General features: G+C 39.8%; 1 protein-coding gene across 1 annotated transcript; it reads left to right on the forward strand.

The window, feature by feature from the left end:
• Window positions 1–3,160: 3,160 nt before the first annotated feature.
• Window positions 3,161–3,973, forward strand: LOC124253129 (iduronate 2-sulfatase-like). Its single transcript, XM_046686849.1, has one exon. It carries the CDS (start codon window positions 3,161–3,163, stop codon window positions 3,971–3,973), a length of 813 nt encoding a protein of 270 aa, XP_046542805.1.
• Window positions 3,974–17,146: the final 13,173 nt, after the last annotated feature.

Consider the following 17,146-nt stretch of genomic DNA (forward strand, 5'->3'; position numbering starts at 1 on the left):
ATGAACTGGATTCACACATCAATTACTGTAAAGTACTTACAATGGCATCTCACAGTACGGTAGTAGTACAATCACAGGGACTGTATGAAGTACAATGGATCTGGTTACAACAGTAAAACAGTCATACAAATATTCATCAATACAAACAACGGTGTATTCGCAGGAAGGCGACTTTTTGCGTGTTCATGTTCATTTCATTCATACACAAGAACAAAATAACAGTTTATCACCGTATCACTTTTTATCATAATTGCAGGATCTATAACAATCCACTTTACAACTTTATTTTTAATCATTAAAATACTAATATATACAATATATCATCTAGCAATATGTCAACTTTATTAATGTAAAAATTCAAATTTAAGAGCATGTGATGCACTGTCTGCATACTGATATAGTCATCTGGTTGGAATCCAACTTCCAACTGACCGGCGTAGTATTGAACCAAGTCCATTTCTGTAGATTTCTGCTCACTCAGTAGGAATCGAATGAATTCGAAAAGAATTGGATGAGCCTTGCCTACCAACCTCTTCACGTGCCCATGCCAACCTCCAAGGTTGTTGTTCGTTCTTGAACCCTTTGTGATGTAGTGGTTCCACGTTCTCATCGGGAAACTGACCTCTATCCAGATGGAGGTGACATAATCTGCCAGACTTGTATAACAACTTCGTATGTATAAATAGATACTTAAAAATTGTTTCTACAATTGTTGATATGCATTTAGATAGGAACATGGTGAATACTTACATCTGCTAATGACACCAAAGGCAATACAGCACTGACGAACTGTTTCATTTCGGTGATGTTGCCGTAGTCAACCTGCAGTCCCAGGTTTTGTGTCAGTCTCCAGATGCACTGGGGGAAATGGAAGAAAATACATCCTTTCCATTCCAACCCCCTAAAAACCACTGTCGGCGCATTCTTCGCGGCCAATTCGAAGTCAATCTGTAACAAGATAAATAAAATTATATTTTTAATGATGTACCTAGAAACATCTAGTCATTGCCGTATCCTTGACAAGCGAGAAAGCTCGTTCGAAGGTTGTCTGTTTCTTGTCTGGAAGATGTAAGAACACTAGATTTTGTTTCCTGGAGTTTTTGATGCATTTATTGTAGATTTTGCGGGTTTTTTAGGGTACCAAGATAAAAGGTCAAACAAAATGGGGATCGTGAGACTGGAACATAGCAAAACCAAACTGCTTGAGTTTGACAGATAATATGTAGAAAAATAAAACATAGCAATAACTGCATTTGTATCGTTTTCTTGGTGTCTCTACATACTTTTTGATCGCCCCTCGTAGCATTATGATGAGGGGTATACGGGGTTTTCTTCGTCCCTCCTGCTCGGTGGATACAATCTAACGAGGAACCATAAAACTCCGTATACCCCAAATTATAATGCTACAACAATTTTAGCTTACCGAATGTTTAAATCTCTCATTATGTAAATATAACATCAAAGCAAACTGAAATTCAATCCTATACTTTACTGACTAGTCGATCCGAATCACTGGTTCACGGTTCACCGACTGCCGTAGATGCATGTTTTGTTTTCCATGGGACGGGGTATAAATGATTTATCCTCCCTCACAAAGATTTATACCCTGCTTGGGCGGTGTACGGCCGTGCACCGGGCACACATGGTAATTTGTTCAAGGTCGCGTCAACCAATCAGAGATGAACATGCTTACATGAGGTAGAATAATGCTGTTTTCCAAGCACCCAGTGTCGGGCTTATCATATCCGACTTTGTGTGTTCCCTCTCTGCACCTTGGTTTATTTACAGAAACACGTATCGGGAACTTGCTACGAATGTTTGCTGACAGAGCAGGGAGACGTCTATTTTTAGAAATAGATACACCAAGATGACCTCATTTCCATATTTGTCGATGGTGAGTTTCCCGGATTGTTTTATCGTATGTATGATACATTCACATATGTACGTGATTGGTGGAGTGAGTGAGTGAGTGAGTGTGGTTTTACGCCGCTTTTAACAATATTCCAGCAATGTCACGGCGGGGGACGTCGGAAATGGGCTTCACACATTGTTCCCATGTGGGGAATCGAACCTGGGTCTTCAGCGTGACGAGCGGACGCTTTAACCATTGGGCTACCCCACCGCCCCGTATTGGTGGACATTTAGCTGACAAATGTGTAATTACAGAGAGGCGAAACCTAAATGTAAAAGAGTTTATATTCAATCAAGATTGAATCTGTTCAGAAATAACGACGTTCAAGATAATCAAAGTATATTAATACGTTTAGCATATCAAGGCGTTAGACATATGGGCTGTTATGCTTCAACCAAATTGTAAAGTTTCGATCAATAACACCTGTCACTAACACACTGTCTTCCATTGATTTGTTTTGCTACATATGAATACTTCGCAGCTTGACATATTCACACATAATGACGCTTTCTCCCAGTCTGACATGATGGTGAAGATACACATACCAGTGTTACAACTGATACTGATTGCATTTGTGGGTGCAAAGAAAAATGTTTTGTTTCTGGTGTCAGATGATATGAGACCAAACCTCAATGCCTATGTGGGACCAGACATGCCGTCTCCTGTCCATCCCAAGATGCATACACCTGCTCTCGATGCCTTAGCAAGCAGATCCCTTTGTTCTGAAGAGAGCCTACGTGTCTCAGGCTTTGTGCAGCCCCAGTAGAACTGCCCTTCTTACCAGCAGACGGCCTGACACTAGTCACATATGGGACATTGGACCTTACTTCCGACAAGTTGGGGGTAACTTTACGACACTGCCTGAATACTTCAAGCGTAATGGATACCGAACTATCGGTATGGGGAAGATCTTTCATCCGGGCAGTTCATCAGGAGGAGATGATCCCGTATCCTGGACGGATCCATATTTTCATGCAGGAGACAAATATGGAGGAGATGACCTGTTATGTGAAGCAGTATCAGAAGAAAGAGAGAAGGTCCAACCACTTGAGGATCAGATGATTGCGGACCATGCAATAAAAAACACTCCAGGAACTCGCACCTAGAGCAAAGTCAGGTGAGCAACCTTTCTTTGTGGCGGTAGGTTTCCATAAACCGCATATACCATGGAACTATCCTGCTCGTTTCAATGCTTTCTATCCCTTGGAGAGCCTTCGACCAGCACCAAACTATTATGCTCCAGTTGGAATGCCAACTGTTGCCTGGCATGACTTTAAAGGCTTTGGGATTTTCAAAGACATCAAGCAATACAACCTATCCAATATCGGTGCCATAAACTTCACGTTTCCACCAACACTGACCCTTGAACTGAGACAGGCCTACTACAGCTGTATCAGCTATATTGACTATGAGCTGGGAAAAGTTATTCAAGAGCTCGACAACTTAGGACTTTCTAACAATACAATCATATCCTTCTGGGGAGATCATGGGTGGCAGTTGGGCGAACATTCAGAATGGGAGAAGCACACGAACTTCGAAGACGCCACCCATGCTCCCATGATGATACACGTTCCTGGAGTCACTGACAAAGGTGTGGTAACAGAGCACCTGACAGAATTTGTCGATCTGTACCCGACTCTAGTTGATGCTGCAGAACTTCCTAAACTCGAAACCTGTCCACCAAACTCTCAAAACATCAGTCTGTGCACGGAAGGTACTAGTTTGGTCCCACTCATGACAAACCCAACAATGAAAAACTGGAAAACTGCTGCTTTCTCCCAGTACCCTCGAGGAGGAGACGGTCTCCATGGTGATGTCATCATGGGTTACACCATGAGGACAGACCTGTATCGCTACACAGAGTGGATCAACTTCAAAGGCAGGCCTATCTATAGACCGATGTGGGACCAGGTAAAGGCAGCTGAACTCTATGATCATATGAAAGACCCAGAAGAGAACTGGAACCGAGCTGATGACCCATCCTACAAATACATCAGGACCGAGCTATCTAAGAAACTGAAAATTGGCTGGAGGGGAGCTTTGCCTGACAAACGCGTCTGAGATCGCCAACACCACTTGTGATAAAGATGGTCGGTATCACTGAATGACTTGTCAATGTGTTTAAGTGTGTTGTGCCCAGGCTGTTCTATTCCTGGTTACAATAGTATCCTCAGTAACCTATGTTTGTTTTACGAGGCTACTAAATGGATGAGGTGGCCAGGCCTGTGTCCTTTTTGGTAATGTATTATTCGATCGTAAATGTCGTTGTCTTTGCTCATAATTTCATAACTAATCTGGCTTTTAAATCTACTTGCTGTAATCATGTTGATGTGTGGAACCCTAAACCTGACAAATAAACAAACACTTGATTTTGATGGTTTCAAATTTGATAATATGTCTCCACATCTAACGGCAGTACGTTACAAACGACATATCATACTCAATGCATGTACATTCTGGGTAAAAGTATGGTGGAGCCAATGGTACACTTGTGACAAATCTATCACTTGATGTTTGGCAGTAAACCTGAAGCTGACTTTATTGTTGGTAAAATTAAACGTCAAACAGAAAGTTGCCCACTCGCCATTTCCATAAGTATATAAGGAGACAGCAGATGAATGTAGGAACATTGAACATTGCATATTGAACATGCAGAAAGTGCTAAATGCCCATGGAAACAGTAGTATAAGTTGGTTGTTCCTGGGAAGCAGAATAGTTTAAACCTAGAGCTCAGCTTTGGGGAGTATCGCCAAGGATCAGTAGTTACTAGCAATAGGTGGCCGATGTGCTTACAAACACTTGGGTGATACGAAAAAGCAAAGTGGGGGTTAAAACTGAAAAACAAGTGATATACATGTAGCCATCAACACACAAATATCTACCACGACGAGAAGTGGGAATGAACTTAGAGTTCATTTGTGATAACTGGGCATGAGCCATTATGAAAATGACAAAGTCTGTTTGAAAATATTTATACTTTTATGATGTTTATATTAGATCAGTCAATTAATTTGAGTGAGCAAATTAATATCAGTCATAACTCACATTCGATCATCAAAAGTGAACTGAGACAATCCTAGTGAACATAACTCAGTGAATTCAAACTCAGTCAATTACAAATTTAATGAGCAAATTAAAGAGTGATCATTCACATTCACTCAATCAAGGAAAATAAGTTATTTCCAGTGAACAGAACTTAATAACTCATAACTTCAACTCAGCTCACAGAAAAATCAGTTCTCATTTAAAGCATTTACATACTCTATTGTTGTCATGAATGATGAATAGTTCTGGGTGACAGTCAACATACTGAGCGGATCAGCTGTATTATGGTACATTCGGAGACATGTCTTATTACGGCGGCTGCTGACGTTCAATCGTGACCATTTACATTTCTTCAAATTCGTGAGTATGGTTGTACGCCGCTTGTACCAATATTCCAGCAATATCACGGCGGGGGACATCAGAAATGGGCTTCCCTCATTGTATGCATAAGGGAATCGAACCCGAACCTTAGTCGTGAGGAGCGAACACTTTAACCACTAGGCTACCCCCAGCGACCTGGGAAAGAATATGGTACTGTCATTGCTTGAAAGGGAATCAGAGCGAGCACACAAGCATTTTTATCATGGACAGAGACGTGGATCTAAATCATAGAAAACCTTGTGCTTGAATCTTGCTGACACAACTAAGCAACGTTACTAACCTCACTGTGTGAGACACCTCAACCCTTAATCCACAAACACAGGCAATATGTCTTCTAGGAAGGAGACATGTTTCAACAGGTTTGTTTAGAGGCACGCCCTTCAAGCTGATGCTTGGATGAATTGATTGAGGAGAGGCATTCAATAATACAATATATACCTCAATAGAGGCAATTCCGATCTTTCACCTGAAATTGGATTAAGTTTAATTGGTTCACGCCATGGCAGAGTAGATTCAATCCGTCATCAAAGATATTGACATTTTGAAAATGGGATGGGTTTTTGCATATTGTTCATGATGCGGCAGCTTGTCCGAACAACCGAGTTGTATACTGATCAGAACCTTTTTTTAAATTCACGTTACTTTTCAAAAACTTAGTGGCCTTGGTGTAATGTAAGATGGGAGAGGCTTGCGCTTGCTCGCTTATAGTGACTAAATATATTCCGGAAAGTTCTAGACTACGCATGGTTAGTCTAAAGCTGTTCTAGAAGATACCAAAATACTCTTAACTCCAAAAGTATCAAAATATAGTTGTGCATTCCCAACAACTCAGAAATGTTAAAACTCGCTGTTATGAACTTCTACTGTCTCTGGACAAAAACAATGCAAAATAGTTACAACAATATTTAACAATAAATTGTATCGCCATATGTGACGTAGAATAGTTAGCATTTTGTATATGGATAGACATAATCTTAAATGAATAAGGATGGAATTAAGGACACGTAAAAGAGTTGTGATATTTATTACGGATCTTCTATGTGACGTTCTGGTGTTTCGCGACACTAAATACGTAAATACGGAAACTAAGATAGTTCTACGATGGGGTAATAGAAGGTGTGACACACATTCATAATACAAAACTAAATACAGTTTATGACTGAAAGGAAGCAGTGTTTCTATCATTACAAATTTAACCCATTGCTCCTCTTGTAATCCCCATCAATCGCTCTGGGGAATTTGCCGAAACAAATTACATACCGTTAATTACTGATGGAAAGTATTTGAATGAAAACATAGTTTTGACACAATGTGTTCGCGAAACGTCTTCTACACTACCGGTAGTTCCCGTCACTCATTTTCAATGAGAAAAGTAAGTGTGTGTTTAGCGATATGTCGGCGACTTGTTTCAATGAGTAATTCTGATACTGGGTTGGCTTTGAATAATCTAAGTATGAACCAGCACAATCCACACAATCTGTGTACGATGAACTATACAGCTAGTCTAGCCACCCATCCTCAAGTTGTGTAGGCTCACAGGTCAAGCATGACGTACTGGAACATTTTCTGACTCCCACCTAATCCCAAAGAGAACCGACATATAATACTTCCACGAATTTCGATATTTTATCTCAGTGCACTGAAGAACTCTTTTTTGTTAAAGCATTCGAATCTGTCTCTCCTACATAACGGTTTCTTTACGTTAAAAGTAATTTCCAGTAATCGATGGCAGTATGTGACAGGAGTTTCACATTCTCTAATTCCCGACATACGATACAGACTGTTTTCCCAATGACTGACATCAGAGACGAAAAAAGAGTAATATTAGCAAATAATATCATTTTCAAATTGTCATTTTAGTTTTAATTAGATATAGTAAGTACAAGTTCCTTTATCCCTAAGGGTTGTCTAGAGTCATATACCATTTCATAATAGTGAAGATTTGAACAACATATTTTCCAAAATATTAGTACTAATAAATAGGTCATGGTGAGCGAATGGTTGAACAATATTTTCCCTTCTGCTTGAAGGTCTTCCTGAAGGAACTTACAACTGCACATAGTGTTTTAAGATACAGTGGGAATCGTTATCTGGACTCTGATTTCAACATGGAAAGGAGTTTGTCGATATATGTTCTATTTCAATATACCAGCAGTGGAGTATATGACGCGAGAATAATACATCTGGTCATTAACACTGGTGATGTCACGATCAGAGAACCTGCTAGTAGACCTGCCAAGATCTGGGTCAGAATTGGTCTTCGGCAAAACATGCTTGCCATCAGAGGCGTTTATTGCAATATTGCAGATAGTATGTAAATTTTCGTTCACTCACTTATAAGAGGCGACTAACGTGTCGGGTGGTCAGGCTCGCCGATTAGGTGGCCGGGTGTCATGGGATCCCAGTTGCGTACATCGATGCTCATTGTGTCAATCACTGGATTGTCTGGTTAAGACTGGATTATCTACAGACCGTCGTAACAGCTCAGTGCAATAAACAACATTTTCGTAAAGGAGTGACTTTAATGATATGCCGTTTTGAACAATTCTGTTTATATTACTGAGCAGAAAGTCCGAGGGTTCCGGTATTCAGATTCCTGGAACCCACCAGCTCAGGATTGGCGTTTTAAACCCACATCAAGCAATTTTACAGCGATGTAACTTCCCTTTACACTACGACTATTTTGTTCTCGGGTGTAGTATAACCAACCGAACTAGTGGTTTTACTATGGGGACTACTTTCTTCTGTTTGTCTGCTTCTTAAAGAGACACAGAAATGCAAAAGATCACATCAACTTTCATTTCGGGAATTACATTTTTGCAACCTTGACATTGACTGTAAATTCCAGAGACCCAGCGTCACATGTGGTCGTCGTGGACGTCGCCCTGGGTTCATGACCCCGTTCTCTTCCGCGGTTCAGGATGCTGTTCACCATCTCCTCCTGTTGCTCGTTAACACGTTTGTACACCCTGATTGCATTGCTTCTGTGCCCAGTGGTTCGTGTGATCAACTGCTCATCCACACCGTTGTTGAATAATCGTGTTGCACATGTTGCGCTCAATGAATGGTTTGTGTAGAAACCTGAAAAATACAAGGCACAAGTACATTAATCTTTTCATTCAGCAAGATATGAATTGATAATTTCATTAAAACATCAAAAATGAAAAGCGGACTTTAACCTTTTAGTCTTGTATCTGTAGGCAATGTTTCTTAGACTTTAGCAAAATCCCTCACCTTCGAAGCCTGCTTCTTGACACAGCCCTCTGACAACTTTAGCCAAGGTGTGCTGACAGGCGCCACAAAGTACCAAACATCTGGTCGTAGCGTCTTCAAATGCCGTATGTAGAATGATGGTGGAACATGGCTTGGACGCAGATTAGCATATAATTTGAATAGGGAAACGACACATCTGTCAGTATTATTTCTGTTAGGATAGGCACATACAATTTTAGGAGCCACTCTAAAAGCGTTCAAACCTCCTTTATTGCATTTGCTTGTTTTTTCCATATGATGCAAATACTTGCCTGTTGAATTGTTTTTAATTGTCAGCTGATCCATGGAGAGATTTCTTGCTCGTCACAGCTCCTTAGGGCAAAATGAAGTCCAAGTAAGTACAACATAGTATCCAGCAGAGTTTGAGGGGCGCTTGCTCCAAGCAAACCCATTTGCTCCAAGCAAACCCATTTGCTATAGCTTGTCTTCTTGTTCCAGACTGATTATGTCCACCTGCCTTTGCATTAAACCTAAACCTGCACTAGCCCCCGACTTCATTGCATTGTCCAGTGTGTTTCGAACTTCTTTGAACATATCATCGTCCAGAAAGTTGACACTTCGTCCAATGTTGTTTAGGTGCATCTGTATCAGCAAAATCAACTGGCGTAGAGTTTTAGGTGGGTACTCCTTCCCATCAGCTCTTAAAAAGGGTCACTAGATTTATAATAGCATGGACTAAAATAATTATGAAGTTGCTGATAGAGAGTTTAAATTTATATAATGAAACGTTGTCGACAGCATTCCCTGAGAATAAAATACCCCAAACCCCAGGACAGGTAAATGGTACAAGAAAGAAGGTATTTTATACTGTTAATGGGACAAATAACTTTAGCATTTCCGACAATTCTGTTAACATAAATGCAGCACTGCTTAGCGTTTAACTTCTCACAACAAGTTATTTCTTCATTGGTAAGGCGCATGTACGTTATAGGAATGCATAGTGTAAATGTACCAACCAACTGGCTCAGTCTGGCTGTGGTCAGTAAGAATTTCATAGACATTCGTAAGTCAATTAATAAGGGACCGTTCATAATTAATGGTGTGTGCATGTGTGTGATGATTTTAGGGATGGGGGTCACCATTTTGTTCTGGGGAGGTAGGGGGGTCATCAGTGTTGTACACATGTACGAGGGAGAGGGGGGATCAGCAATTTTGTACATTATTTATTGTACATTAATTAGCATATTAGCATATTGGCTTCATATGTTATTTACCTGGACATTTTTCGGGCTTTCGTGCAATTTCCATTATCATACTGTCATCTTCACAGTTGGTAGAAGCGATAACATCGTCGCCATCTGATGAAAGGTCATAGTTGTCGACTTTCAGTTGATCATCGGCACTAATTTGAGACGAAGATATCAGTTCATCATCATCAATAATATCTAACAGAGAAAGATACGCGGTACGTCTTCTTCTCCTCCATTAAACAGAGAAAGAAAATGGTACTAAAAATGTTAACATTTCTTTGATTGAAAGCTTTGAAAATTCAAATGAGTTCGAATGGTATACATTATAGAATTGAAGTATTGCAAATTACGTACACATCGATAACTGCAACGTTAAAATGCAAAGGTCATACGAACTGTTCCGTTCTTGAAATGTTCTGTTTCTTATATATGAGTTTGAGTGACAGCGTGTGTAATGAGACAAAGCAGCTGGCCAATAGCCAAAATAGATACACGATTTCACATTAATCCGTTTGGGACGGTGCCAAAAAATTGAGCTCCATAGAAATAATTAAAAATATATTTCCCTTGGGTGATTTTTTTTGCAAGCAAGCGCGTCAATGTCATGATGACCGATGAGTCTTTTTGTGGATTTTTTTTTACAGTTCCTCTTTGACAGGATTACCACGCCAGTTTACAAACGGAAGCCACGTTCTATGCCTGTAAAATTTCAATGTTTCACCATGTCACCATGTTCTATAAATGTGAACTTAATATCAAATCCAGGAAGTAGAGATGATGTAATGTAATGTAATGTCCGACATTTTCTATCTCGCGCTTAACGTGACAGCATGCATATGTAAAACATGATCATTGATAAACAAACCTCTGTGTTGAATATAGAAGATAGCATGGCTACTCATACCAAGTCACAACATTGAGTACATAACAGTCTCGTTTCCTGTGACTGTCTCCTGAGTCTCGTTCCGTCCTATTGCGCAACATAGTACAAAAATCAGTCCAGAATTTTGAGACCAATTCATTCAACTGGATGCATAAATATTAATCAGTATTATTTGATACATCTAAGCACTTGTAAAGTGCAACACTACGCTCCTTATAATCCTTACAAACACGTCGTGCAGCGTGCTCTGTCGTACAGCGTGCTCTGACAATCTGGAAATCGTGGAAATCTCAAAACGAGGCTCTGCCACTAGAATAGTTTGGCGGTCTGGTACGCACTTGATATTATATCAATCACATTGTGCGTTACAGAACTAAACTGAATAAGCGCAAAAGACACATAACATGTGTAACCAATGAGCCAGATGCATTGTGAATCATTATACGACCTCATGAAACTGGGACAGCCTGTGACGCCTTAGTTAAAGTCATACTGCCTACACCTCGCCATAAAATATAGAAATACGATGTTATTAAAGTTTAAAATTAAAATTCATTTGTATATATTATTTTCTTATGAACCAAGAAATTGGAATTCAGTGTAACCATAGTTGTTTGTGATGTCTATTTTCACTTTCACACGAGAAACTTTGGATCGGCTGAAAAGTAGGTCATTGTCTGAATAGGTTAATGAGACTCATGTTTCGGTTTGACTATATTTTAGATAATATAAAACTGAAAATTGGTTGTCGAATCTCTCGGTTGTAACGTACTTCATACAAGGATTTCCATTTGTTATACTTGCACCTGTCACAGCTGAAATGGTGTTGTTCGTCATATTGTATCCACGAGGCTCATATTTTATGCACCGCCAGAACTACAATGATGCCAGCTGGTCATATGTGGAATGATGGATCTAGCATTCCCCTGTCGGTGGACCGCGATTCCTGTAATCAGTAATCCGTGTATTGAGCTGTAGATAACCATGACTTTATATAAGGACAGTCAACTGTATTATCAGTCGGCAATGCTAATGGCTGACCATGTATCTTTTACTTTCGCAACTTTACACGATGATCAGTGTTGTTCTGTCTCTGGTAGAACATCAGCATATAAGAAATGTAATAATTGATTCGTGAATAAGGAATTTATGGTTTCTTAGGGTTGTAAGTACACTAAAATACGAAGCTATATTACTTCTTCCTATCAACGTTTAATAAGCAAACTTAATAGTTTGAACATGTTCAATGCAGACTGTGGAGTAAGTGAATATTAAAATCCCTGACAGCTGTCACTTGGAAATCTACATCCGGTTTGAGGTCCGTCTCAGGCTGGGCTATTTACATGTCCGTGGGACACATACCTAAAACATTACTTCCACAATATTGATTCATGTTCATATTCATTCATGGTCCGGTCCGATCCGTCATTACTCGTATTCTCTGGAGGGTCAGTACGACGTATGACTAGGTCAGTACGACGCATGACGAACTCGACAGTGTCGGACACATTTCTGTAAACAGCAATAAAGAGATGTTTCTCTAGACATTATTGACGCTGGAAGTACAAGCTAAGTGTTCCCAACTCCTACGCAATAATACTTAAACTTGACACCTTGTCTTCAGGTGTGAAATGTCTCAATCTTGCTCAATTCCTCGCAACCTTTTATCGTTCACGTCAATCATACATTGGTCCTTAGTGCACTGCCGTCAGTTTACTGAGTAGTGCTAATCTTTGCTCTTCATGTATGGAAGGCCAGAATGTAAACAGAGGAACATATCTACCAAAACCATGCACCAGTACTATCAGTTTTATCCTCTCTTGACTTGACCCTTAACCGGGAGACACGGTCCATTCCTTTTTGTACTAGACTCCAAAGCTTCATATAATCCATGCTGAAAGATTTATCAATAATACTTTAGTTACCTATTCGTAATTAACATAAACGTGTAAACTATTAGTGAGTTAGCATTACCCCCAGTAAATGACACTGATTCAACATAAATGCATATACTTCCCTCAATGCCAGTACTATTGTTGACGGTTTCCGTGCTTCTGACAAACTAAGTGAAACCACTTCACAAACCCGGTTTATAGTGTGGTGGAACATTAACCTATAGATCTACTGGGAGTAAGCCTGCACGGAGCAACATTACAGCAAACCTCCCTTGCGTGTGACATTCGTCTTTTAGGCAGCAGACGAGCCGACATTCTATGACACGAGGCGAATACGAGTGAATTGCAATAATTTGCTGGTTAAAACATAAAGTCATCAGAAACATATTCCCAAATTTTCAATTAAAAATTATGTATAATTATGTTTCAATCGCGAAAATAGTTTCTGTAAATCTCAGCTTTGGCCATTATGCATATTTCGCTGGAACCCACGTGACCTTTCCGCTCGTGACGTCAAATGTGCTTGGAGTCCGCCATATTGCCGCCATATTGCCAAAGACCAAGCGCTACAGTAGTACAAATCGTGTTGTTTCTGTCGTTTTTGTAAATGGTACGATGGTGTATTCTGTTGCCTGGGGATGCACGGAATCATCGAACAATGGAAAGCCACAATTTCTTCCGTTTTCCAAGTAAAGAGACAGACTTAAGCAGGAGAAATGGTCCGATCCGATCCGTCATTACTCGTATTCTCTGGAGGGACAGTGCCGGACACATTTCTGTAAACAGCACTAAAGAGATGTCTCTCTGGAAATTATTGACGCTGGAAGTACAAGCTAAGTGTTCCCAACTCCTACGCAATAATACTTAAACTTGACACCTTGTCTTCAGGTGTGAAATGTCTCAATCTTGCTCAATTCCTCGCAACCTTTTATCGTTCACGTCAATCATACATTGGTCCTTAGTGCACTGCCGTCCGTTTACTGAGTAGTTCTGATCTTTGCTCTTCATGTATGGAAGACTAGAATGTTAACAGAGGAACACATCTACCAAAACCATGCACCAGTACTATCAGTTTTTGTCCTCTCTTGACTTGACCCTAAACCGGGAGACACGGTCCATTCCCTTTAGAACTAGACTCCAAAGCTTCATATAATCCATGCTGAAAGATATTATTTATCAATAATACTTTAATCACAATTTCGTAATTAACAGAAATGTGTAAATCTTATTAGTTAGTCAGCAATTACCCCCAGTAAATAACACAGATTCAACATTAATGCCTATACATCCCAATGTTGTGCGTGGCTGAACCTGACCTACATCCGGGTTACTGGTCACTTCCCTCAATGCCAGAACTGTTGTTGACAGTCTCCTTGCTTCTGACTACTAAGTGAAAGCAGTTGACAACCCAGTTCATGGTGTGGTGTAATATTAACCTGTAGATTTACAAGACGTGAAACTGCACGGAACAAGAATATTGCAAACCTCCCTTGTGTTTGACATTGGTCATCAAGGCTGCAGACGAGCCGTCATGAGGTATTAACCATTTTTGTGACCTGTCAGTTTCATGATTTCACATAATCGACGCCCGCATGTGAAAGAAAAGTGACAGTCATGGCCCTGACATAGTGGTTCGTGTATGTTTTGCTTAGTTGTGCGAGTTCGAAATATCATTGTATCACACGAGGGATTCCTCATTTTTGTGACCTGTCAGTTTCATCATTTACCAACACTTGACCCAGGTTTTGTGGAAGAAAAGTGACAGTTATGACCCTGACATAGTAGATCGTGTATCCTTTGTTTACCTCTGCATGTTCTGAAATGCCCTTCAAAGACTTGGTTTTCACCATGTTTTGTAAGTTGTTGTGACCAAGTGCGTGTGCTGTGTCCAGACATTTGTTTGTGATTGTGTCGTGCTACCTTCAGGGAGCAGTGTTTCTGCTCGACCATCATCCTAAAGTCGATGGCTGACATGGTGAATGTGTCATAAAAAAGGACTGTATGTTCTGTTGGGTTTTTTTCACATATATTCAGTGAGGGAATTACCTCTCCGCCAAAACTACAAGGAGTGAATTTAAGGTTAATGTCCTGTCAAAAAAGTTTCAGCTTTTTCGTAACGGGAACAATTTAACACATTAACACGTACATTAGGTCTAAGTAACAGCCTGTTGACAAAGGACAGTAAGGCCATTCGGATATAATAGATTTGCAATAGCATGTCACTATAAAGTATGACTATTCATGACGACGCATTATACAAACGGGACAAAGGTAGTAAGGACCATAGAGACCGAGGGTACCTACATAGTTTCCCAGCAGGATGGTATAACGTCCCTGTTATAGCCGGTGATACTGTGATAGGTGTTGCCGGATATTTTTAAAAAAATAAACAAATATTCTTTCATTTAAACAAGTCTGGCAGACATAAAAATACTTTGAATGATGTGGGCTCACATGTCCTCTCAAGGAGATGATAATGTTACACGATTTCAATCTCATTAAAGGGCACAGCTACGAATAGTTTCTGTTAATAATCACATCCCCCCAATTTATCAAATATGTAATAGATTTAAAATGATTAAATGAGAACATATCTGATAAAAACTCCTTTAATGATGAAATTTTGAAATAGCTATCCCATGTATGTATCGCCATATCAGCACGGTTAGGCAGGTCGTTATTAGTAATATCCACTTATATCGTACCCTCAGCGTTAGATTTTTTAAAAACCCAGAGCTGTTTTGTCTGTTTAGTTCGCTTATGGTGATATAGAGTTTGGGGAGATGATCATACAGATCTTGAATGTCAGACTGCTCAAGAGCCGAACCAAATGTGAAATATGTAGTGAACATGAACAGCAACGTGCACTGTAGGTCGTGCTGTAAGGCTGGGCCATTGCTTAGTAAAGTAACGGTGCTTCAGTTAATATCATGCCTCACATTATTTAAACATCTCCCAGCGGCCCTGTGGCTAGGATAAGAAACATAATGATATTTATTGAATGGACTTATGTTATTTGCCTGCAGTGGATAACCCTTTCAGTTTGGTATTGTCGAGCTCTCTGATATTATGATTCTTACTGTGTTACAGCTGAATCTTGATCACAAGTTGACTCTGGGTGAACGTGTGTTGTGACTAGGAGGGAATGCTAAGCATTAGTGGACATTTCAGATGAACCCTTTTCCAAATCTGTTTTACAGTTTTTTGACTACATGGTTTTAAGTGATATAATATATTCAGTGGCAATGAAGCGTAGTTACTTAGTTTTTTGTGATGCTTAAGGACATGTTCAGCTATATACATGTACCAGCTGTCTGAAAATAATCGATATTGGACTAGACAATCCAGTGTTTGAGATAATAAGCATCGATCCACACCATTGGGATACGATGACATGCATCAACATTTATAGATTTTGGTACAATTGTAAATGGAAACAACAAAACATGTTTCTTATTATAAAAAATTACGGGCTGTGAATCGGAAACCCTTGATCTATCATTTCTGATACATTATCATATTCAGTTATTCGATCTCCTTGCTCCTTTTCAGAGACCAAAGTCTGACCTCAACAACTCAACTTATACACAAGTTGATCGATTGCGGTTGTTGTTTTTTTCGTTTATTCTATGAGTAAAGAATCTGAATGAAATCATTAGATATTTGTAACTTCACATGCTATGCCATGTATACCCTTTGAGGCGGCTAATGAGTTGCGTTTTAGGGGTGTCTTGTCAGGAACCTCAGTCACAAAGAAACGTGGCCAGTATTCGATTGACTTGAATGGTCGTTGCTCATCATCATTGTTAAGAATACGTTTAATTGTTTTTTGTTTTCTTGGTTTGTTTTTTGTGTGCTAAGTTTCGTCATTTGAGCTCCCCTTTCTCCATGGAGTAACATAAAGACAATGCTAAGAACAGGTGGATGTCCGACTTTCAGAACAAAGAGTACTCGGAGTATTTGGTCCAGCAGAAAAAGTGAACCACTGGTGTGTGTTTTACTGCACATATGCTAGCACGACATGGCCCCATAATTTTGTGAGTACTTCTCATGATTATGGAAATGGTTTTGTTGGGCGACGCAAGTTGATACTGTAACTTTAGGATAAGAACTTTGTTTCATTCTGAACCACTTCCGCATGAAAATAGGGTTATCATTTCAATACCTTTATTAAGTCTGCCATACTCATTTATCACATTCTGCTAGGTAGATAGCTAAATGATTGTTATACATCGCGGCATTATTCAATAGTAATTTCCTTTTTTCATTATTCCAATACCCTCTGAAAAAAATGAGACCATGGATGTTCTGTGACCTGTTCCTGCCCAGAACAACACATGTAAATGCACATTTAGATCTGAACCTGGCGGTAAACCTATTTCTGGTACCCTCTATAGGAGCATGTAGTGTTATTTTCGTGGTTCTAATCGCCAAAGACGTCGCGCGGGTCCACACAGAAGCGTACACGTAACGAATAAGCTGTACCTCTGCATATTGGCATTCAGATAACTAATACATAAAACAGATGTAGGAATTTCTTCGAGGCGTTATGTGCATTTGACAGTGT

The sequence above is a fragment of the Haliotis rubra genome, unplaced genomic scaffold, assembly GCF_003918875.1.
Source record: "Haliotis rubra isolate DU_JTF1 unplaced genomic scaffold, ASM391887v1 Scf114, whole genome shotgun sequence".
Lineage (NCBI taxonomy): Eukaryota > Metazoa > Mollusca > Gastropoda > Lepetellida > Haliotidae > Haliotis > Haliotis rubra.

Excerpts from the sequence above, each read along its gene's own strand:
- LOC124253129 (XM_046686849.1), top strand. The coding sequence starts at position 3,161 with ATGCCAACTGTTGCCTGGCATGACTTTAAAGGCTTTGGGATTTTCAAA.